Genomic DNA, 8,579 nt, shown 5'->3' with positions numbered 1-8,579 from the left:
CCTTGGCAACCGCGTATCCACAACCTTTGAACCGGGAACTTGCTGGTCGTGCATATGGCCGCCGTACTGGATTTATCTGCAACCCAATTAGCGTTTCCGGGAGGAATGCAGTAGGGGTCCGATACGATTGCGATGTCCGACCGCGACTCAGACGCTGCTCGGTAAAGCAGCTGCTGTGCCGCATGGCAATGGTTCAGGTTCAATTGTGTCACCCTCACGCTGTGGTTTCGTGGCCGCCTTACCGGCTGGGCACCGAGGGCCTCCCATAAAGTGCTTGGCGTCCCGTTTTCCAGTACATACCAAGCACTTGGGAGGCTCCCCGCAGTCTTAAGCTTTATGGCCAGCACCACCACAACGCCTACATAACTGGCTCCTATCGGGCCCCTTGCAGGTCCAAGACTTGTGTCCTCCCTCGAAACACCTGAAGCAAACGTCCGGCTGCTGGAGTATGCTCAGGGGACATACTGACCAGCCAACCTTAAGTTTGGCTGTCTTCAGGGCCAGGGTTGCATCGGCCGATGCAAGCCGGAAAGTGGCCACCTGGGTCCCCGCTGGACCCTTACGGAGGCGAATTACCTCAGTGGCTACTTCCACTCCGCACTTCTCCTTGAGGGACTGTGCAATATCGCACCTCTCGGTGATTTCATCCAGGTTTTTGAGCTGGAGAGTCACCTCTGAGGTGAGTGCCCGAATTTGCACATCTTTCCCGAGGACCTGCTCTGCTACCGTCTTGTAGGCAGCGCCCTTGTTTTTAGCATCCTTACGGAGCTCAAGGATCGTCTCGCCGGTGCGAGAACGACGGATGGTCCGCACATCCGCTCCCAGATCCTTGAGCTGGGTTTCGTCTCTCATTTTCTTCAAGACTTCGGAGTACTTGGACCCATCCGTCTTGAGTATGAGGGCGTCACCCCTGCTTCGCGCCTTCTTTCCCATTTTTGGACGATTTTTCGCCTTCTCGTCGTTGTGCTTGCTGCCTTTTTGGCGCTTTCTTCCTCCCACGGTAACCCAAGGGTTTCCCGTAGCTGCCACTTCGGCAGACTTTTCGGCGGACTTGGAGGCCGTTGGTGTGCTGTCTCGCGGGCTTAGCACAACCAACCGTTTCTTGCTGTTCTCGGGGGCTTCCCCCGGAGACTGCCTTGCTCTTTTTGCGGGCAACCCGGAGGCGCAAACCGCTGCAAACGTGCAGGTGTCCGTTTGGACCGACTTCGTCGCCCTTCCGGTCACCTCCGTTGCATTCTTCTCTGCAGCCACCGCTCTTGCCTTGAGCTAGGCGTGCTCCTTCTTCGCAGCATCGACGGAGGACCGAAGCATGTAGAGCCTGCTTCAGGTACTTCGTCGTGTTGGTGCGACTTTTCGCAAACTCGATTATGGCATCGAGCTGCTCCGACAACGCTACTACCTTCGGTAGCGTGTCTCGCTGTCTTTCGACCGCCTTTATCAACAGTGGACCAGCCACTGCGATGTCTTGCGTCGATCCGGTAGGCGTACTGCCTTTGCCGTCTTCGCAGGCGTCCTTTACTGCATCCGTCTCCGCCTTTCTCGCTGGAGACCTCTGGATGCCTCCTCGAGCAAACGGGTTTTTCAACCCATCTGCGCTCATTTGTACATCTCCATTTTTTTGAATATTCATTCGTGTTAAGTGGGTCCCCCATCCAGCCGCTATCCTTATCCATACTGGAGTGGTCGCCTATCTGGTCCCATGGTAATCTATGCCGAAGCAGTGAGGCCATGGCTAGGGGCGGCTGCCATAGCGCTTTATGAGCAACTATGACACCCCCGACCGGCGCAAGTCAGGAAAGGACATCTGATCGGTTCCCACCGGGCAATGAGGTTGGAACGTACTGGAAGGCCTGCCAGGTTTTACGGAACGGAGACCCCTGCACCGGTTGTTGTCTCGCCGTTTCAAGCCACCTTACTAAGGGAGCTCGGCGCAGGTGCCAGCCCAGAATCGTGGTACGAAAACGAAATCCGACTCTTATCATATGGCGTTGCGACCAATTAACGTAATAGGGAACTTACTGGCATCAATCCCAATGGGCGATTTAGTGCATTTGGGTGGTGGGAGCGGCACTATTCGCTCCGTCAGAGCTGCTTCCGGATAATGTGGCTTTTGTGAGAATTCGGCGGCCCAATGCCGGTGTGTCACCACAACCTAGGCTAGCTCTCGCTGATGGTCCGGGACTGCTTTCTTGCAGTTAGCACATACAGCTCTGCCAGTATATATATATATATATATATATATATATATATATATATATATATATATATATATATGTATATATATATATATATATATATATATATATATATATATATATATATATATATATATATATATATATATATATATATATATATATATATATATATATATATATATATATATATATATATATATATATACTTAGGTTTTAGGCTAACACAAGACGTGACAGCTGGCTTCTTATTTTTCTTTTCGTAACGGCCGTCATCCCCGTCGAAATTTTTTTGAACGTTCCATACCGTTGATGCCAGAATGATTATTTTTAACAACTTCTGCAGGTCTATGAAAATAAAACAAATTAAAATTGCAATATATAGGCGAATAATACTCAATTCTTATTTATTATTTTATGTTCAATAAAGCATACTTCTATTATCAAATTTTTTCTTCCTAAGTTTCTTGGTACCCAAATTTTTTCTTTCTAAGTTTCTTGGACTTCAACCGAAATAGTAATAAACGATTAATCAATGCATTGTTTAAGTCATAACAGTCAAATACATTACTCGATAATATCATGTACCTTGCATACTTTTGCATCATTATTTATGAACAATTATAATAGCTAAATTATGACTCTCCAGCATCGCTGCTTTACAGTGAAAAGTAACCTCGTTGTATTTTCTACGTGACGATTGCGTTATCGAATTCAGCCAATCAGTAGCCGGTTCAAATTGGTTGAATGTAACGGTGACCAGCTGTCACGTCTTGTCTTACGTTTTAGGTACAAGCTCAGACATTTGACCGTTACATTTTCATCGTTACATTTTAAACGTGGGTTACATTTTAAAATCATGAAAAGGTAGAAGAAGAGGATACCGTCTGCCGGGGTGAGATTGTGCCAAATAAGGATACATTTTTGTTCCTTAGCTTGTGATGTACACATTTAGGCAATGAGTTTGATCCAAATCACGTCAATGCATACTTAAATGTTTAGTTAATGACTGCCGCAAATATGGTCAAGTTACAATAAACTATAATTTTGCTAAAATTAAATTAACTTTGGCCTAATCTCACCCCTTCTATGGGGTGAGATTGTGCCAAAAACAAAAAGTTGATTTTAATACCTGAAAAATGAACAGTAGTGTAGCAACGAATAATTCACATGAATAACATGATAAAACAGTAAATATAGGGTCTACCATAAACAACGTGGACTATTAAGGGGCTGTAGGGGGTTGACCAGAAACTACGTTTCATATGAATTGTAGAAAAATGTATGACTGGATCAAATCAATATCTGGAGTAACCAATTATGAGAACGTGGCTTATAGACAGTCTCTATACACATAGTGGCGTCTCCAGGTAGCTTAGAAAAAGAAAACGTTAGGACATAAGGCCTGAGAAGACTTTTCGTTTAAATTATTACATGTCATTGACCACTGTATATTCCAATGGAGATCTCAAACCCGCTGGAAACGTACCCACAACCCTCCTTCCTCGCTGAAAAAGTCATCAGTTAATATAGAATCGGTGTACAAAATTTTGCTTTATCCCATAAGTATCATCATCTCAGAAACCACACAACCGATTGGAACAAAACAGGTATCAAATGAACGTGCTGTCTTCAGAACCATCGATGATTTTTACAATGAATAAACATGTGGTCCAGAAGTTATAAATATAAACGTTTTCCGATGAGTTTGTATCATTCACGAATTCTTGCCTTTCTTCAAGGAAGGTATAACTATCTCTGGCAAAACCGAAGGTATACAAGTGCTCCAAACGGTCGAATGGCATATATCACCCAACTCGACTCAACTCAATGAGCTTAGCATTTTCTGTATGTGTGTGTATGTGCAAATTTTCAACCTCACTCGATTTGCTCAGAGATGACTGGACCGATTTTCAAAAAAAAAAATTTCAAATGAAGGTCTAGTTGCACCATGAAACCCTATTAAAATATATTGTAATCGGATTTTTAGTTTATATGTTATGTATCAAAATGTGGAAATAACGAAAGTTCATTATCTCAGGAACTACACAACCGATTTTAACAAAATTGGTTCTAAATTAACGGGCTACCTAAAAAAAAACCCTTAACATTCGAATTTTATAAAGATTGGACATGTGGTTTAAAAGTTATGGAAAGAAATGTGTTCTGGAGACTTTTTAATTTTACTCATATTTCTCAGAGATGATTGAACCAATTTTCATAAAATCAGTATCATATGGAAGGTCTAGTTGCGCCATAAGACTCTATTGATTTTTGCCTTTCTTCTAGAAAGGTATAGCAATCACTGCAAAAACCAAACGTATAAAAGTGCTCCAAAGGGTCTAATGTCGTATATCAATCGTCTTAGTTCGACGAGCTTAGCATTTTCTGTGTGGGTGTGTGTTTGTATGTATGTAACGCTCTCTCAATCTCACTCGATTTGCTCAGAGATGGCTAGTCCGATTTTCATGAAACTAATAATGCAAATGAAAGTTCTAGTTGCCTCATAAGACCCTATTGAATTTTATTATAATCTTATCTGTTATGTATCAAAATGTAAAAATTATGAAACTTCATTATTTCAGAAACTACACAACCGATTTTAACAAAATTGGTTTTAAATAAACGGGCTTCCTAAAAAACCTTTTGAATTTGAATTAACTTTTGAATTTTATAGAGATTGGACTTGTAGTTCAAAAGCTATGGACAGAAGCGTGTTCTGGAGACTATTGAATCTCACTTATGTTTCTCAGAGATAGCTGGACCGATTTTCATAAAATCAGTGTCATATGGAAGGTACATTTGCCCCATGATACCCTATTGATTTTTTCTGCAATCGGACTATTACTTTGCCTGTTGTGTTTAAAAATGTGAAATCCAGCTATGAAAAGAAAAAAATATTCCGAAGACTGCTCAAACTCACTCACTTTTCTCATAGAATTCTCACAAAATTAGTGTCAAATGAAAGGTCTAACTTCCTCACAACACCCTATTAAATTTTACTGTAATCGGACTTTAACTTCGTCTGTAATGAATCAAAATGTGAAAATCACGAAACTTCATTATCTAAGAAACTACACAACCGATTTGAACAATACTGATTTTAGATGAACGGGCTAGTTAAGGGTTAACTGACGAATTATTATGATTGTACACGTGGTTCAAAAGTTGTGAAAAGCAAGTCATATTCGATATAGAAAAAAAATCTTACTATAAACAATCGAATCAAAAATTGTATTTTAACGAATAATATATCGAGCCTACATATAATCGAGTCCAACCTATATATGAGTACAGTGACGTTTCGATTATACCACGATCAGTGCTACTTGCTTTTTTATCACCTCATGAAGGTTTTAAAAAGAATTGAGTGCGAAATTTTCAATCCAAGTTACGAAACTTTTAGCCTTTCGGACATTAACCCTAGAAAGATAGTCTGCTTCAATTGGACTCCTCGCTTTCAGTGGCATTGCCCTCTTCTTTTTCAAATAGTGCGAATTTCTCGTTTTCGACAAAACTGAATTCTAGTATTTGTTATGCCTCGATGTGTTAACACCGTCATGATCACTCATTATTGAATTTTAAACAAAAACTTGCATTTTGAATGATTTAAATGCATCAATTTCACGCCAGAATAAAAGTATTTTTCCAGGGTTAAGTCGTCAGTGAATTGAGCATTTCGAGTTTCAGCGTTCCGTGTTTCAGTCTTTTGAGTTTCAGCTTTTCGTTACTAAACCGTGTCGTCGATAGCAGTAAACAGAATCTACTACTTAGAGAGCGATAATCCTGCACGTGCGATGAGAATCTGCAGATTGCAGTGGGCTAGCGACAGGCGATCAATTAAATACTATCTGCCGCGATAGGCCACTTGATGACAGATTGTAAACTCTGTGGATATCTGACATGAACGAGGCCGCTTAGCATTAGAAACGATTGAAGATGATTAGTTTCAAATCAAGCGAGACGATTCTAAGAATAATTGACCTATCTCCATAATAATTGTCTTGTCTTAATGACATTTTGTTACGCTTCCAATTCTTGTCAATTTGTTTTAATGAAATGTTAACATAATGTATAAATTAATGAAATCTTGTAGGATATATCCTAAAAACTACTTTTATGCTTCCACTCTTTAAAAATGATTTTGAACGTAACACGCAATGAAACAATTCAAATTCAAAGAGAATAGTCTTTGAACAATTATGTGTGGCTATATATGTATGTACATTACTACAAATTGATTAACAAATCTTAAATGAAATAAAAAAAACTCAATGCATTAAATCAGTGCAGGTACATCGATAAAACTATATACATACAGCTATTGAAAATAGTACGATTGCAGTGCTACTGAAAACTGTGCAATAGATTATTAGAAACATACAAACTGGTAAAAAAAGAAAATAATCCACAGCCAAGCAGGAGATAAAACTATTAGTTTTTGAATAGTATGGTTTCCAGGCTGAACAAACGAGCATTCCCGAGCCTGCTTACCTTTGCTCTGGATTGGTGGAGTATGCCAAAGAAGCAGCTTGTACCGTAACACGAGAGAACATTTTCATGATCTCTTCGAAAACCTGCGCTTCACATTTGGATATAATCATGCAGCCTAGCTGGTCAACAATTAGTACATTCTGCTCCGACGGAACCTTGCAGAAGCGCTGAATGAAGAACTGGAGAATGTTATTTGTTGTTTTTGGGGTATCCTTTAGAGCGACAGCAACATGACCAAGCATAACGATAATATTCAACGACACTAGGCTTGATTCAGTTTCCTGTTTTTCGACAGTAAACAGTCTGTTAGACACATTGGCCACAAGAGCCGGAACGCAATAAGGGTCCAGGGCATGAGCAGCTTTAAGTGCGATAGCAAGATTCTCTATTGCCGCATCCCGTAGAGCTTCAAACGCTTCGTGAGCAGATTTGGTAAGGCCCTTCCGTAGATTTAACTGCTGATCAAATGCTTTGAAGTCGGACCCTTGGACTGAATTAAATTATGTTTCATTTTTGTAACTTTTTTTGACCAATAATACATACCGACAATCCTAAAAGGAGCATTTTCCTTTTCTTTTTTATTTTGTGCCTGTGATTGCGTGTGCAGTTTTGTCAAAATTGGACTGGGATCCACGAGAAAGTCTCGCAAGTAAGAAATTGATGTACCGGCTATGTTAGGAAACTTTTGGGCCAGTTTACCCAAACCCTAGTAAACAAAAATATGATGATATATCGAGTGTGTAATACCGTACCAACACTTTTATAACTTACCTCCAAACATACCATCAAAAGAGGCATGTGATCCATTACAACTTTATGTCCCAGTACCGAATTCAACTTTTGGTATAAGCGACTGCATAACTTGTCTGCCTCTGCAATTAGTATCAATTAAATATTAGAATGGAACGGAGCACTAATAAAAGCAAAACTTCAATCCACCCGCAGCAGAAATCACACAAACAGAAGAAAGCGATAAAAGCAAGTAGCACTCAATTCAAAACAAATCACGAAATAAACAACCAATCGGTAACAAAAGGAATTCCTCGTCTGAGGGAGTGTATAGCAAACTGAAAATTCTATCACCTAGCTCCAGCAAACAAGATAAACTCTGTTGCAGAGAAGATAGAGTATAGTCATCATCCACTGTATGGAAAATATAATAGAAAAAAGTATCAATCATTTATGTTAGTCATGTTTTTTTTTAGCTGCGAGGATAAACACGGTGTTTAAAATTAAACGTTACACAAATGGCTAAAAAAAATCCAACTGCCAGAAACACGAAAGTTTATGCTTCGAATGTTTCCTTATTCTATCACCCTCGGCGTAGAAAAAGATTCACTCCAAGAACCATCTTGTCGGTTCGAATATCAAAAATAAGAAATTTACTGCATGTTGGGCTTAAAATAAATGCGAACAGTTAATTGATTGTGAGAAATCGCTTTAATCTAATCACATTATGCAATTTCAAGTAAAAAAGAAAAAAGAAAGATGCCCATACATAAAAATATACATTTCCTACATATACTAAACAAAATATAGATTTTCTAAAGAATAAATCTACATGTATACCAGTAGGTACTAATAAATTCAAGGGGAGTTTTTATGTTACTGACCTGTGTTAACAAAGCAAACAACTCACCCGTTTCGTCTCCGATAGCCCATACTAACAAATCCACACAAGCTGCATTGGCCATTACATTGATTTTGTATTTGTTCACCACAATGTTGGTGGGATCATTGACCCTGTCCATAGTACTATCGTGCTGTTTGTTTTGCAGCTCAGTTTGTCCGATCAGGAACAAACGTTTCACAAACTCCTGGACATCTTTGGTGAATGGCGTTGGCAGATCTATAAAACAGTGATTGAGCAAAGCGTCGCAAACATAAATA

At 39.9% G+C, this 8,579-nt stretch overlaps 2 protein-coding genes across 7 annotated transcripts in view; one reads left to right on the top strand and one right to left on the bottom strand.

Moving 5' to 3' along the window:
* Positions 1-8,579, top strand: part of LOC129722933 (protein unc-119 homolog) — a 56,520-nt gene that overhangs the window by 43,415 nt on the left and 4,526 nt on the right. The window lies entirely within an intron of this gene.
* The window catches only part of LOC129722928 (phosphatidylinositol 4-kinase alpha), a 29,275-nt gene that overhangs the window by 19,400 nt on the left and 1,296 nt on the right, over positions 1-8,579 (bottom strand). For 3 of the 5 annotated variants that reach the window (XM_055676781.1, XM_055676783.1, XM_055676786.1), the window contains 5 exons: positions 8,329-8,538; positions 7,773-7,832; positions 7,461-7,561; positions 7,233-7,395; positions 6,690-7,179 (listed from right to left, as the gene is read on the bottom strand). In XM_055676781.1, coding sequence (XP_055532756.1) covers positions 6,690-7,179; positions 7,233-7,395; positions 7,461-7,561; positions 7,773-7,832; positions 8,329-8,538 — 1,024 coding nt within the window. The remainder of the gene's footprint in view (positions 1-6,689; positions 7,180-7,232; positions 7,396-7,460; positions 7,562-7,772; positions 7,833-8,328; positions 8,539-8,579) is intronic. The other 2 variants (XM_055676784.1, XM_055676785.1) reach the window with 1 other exon arrangement.

The sequence above is a fragment of the Wyeomyia smithii genome, chromosome 2 (assembly GCF_029784165.1).
Source record: "Wyeomyia smithii strain HCP4-BCI-WySm-NY-G18 chromosome 2, ASM2978416v1, whole genome shotgun sequence".
Classification (NCBI taxonomy): domain Eukaryota; kingdom Metazoa; phylum Arthropoda; class Insecta; order Diptera; family Culicidae; genus Wyeomyia; species Wyeomyia smithii.
Note: the sequence above shows the minus strand (reverse complement) of the source record. Positions and strands in the feature narration are given on the sequence as shown.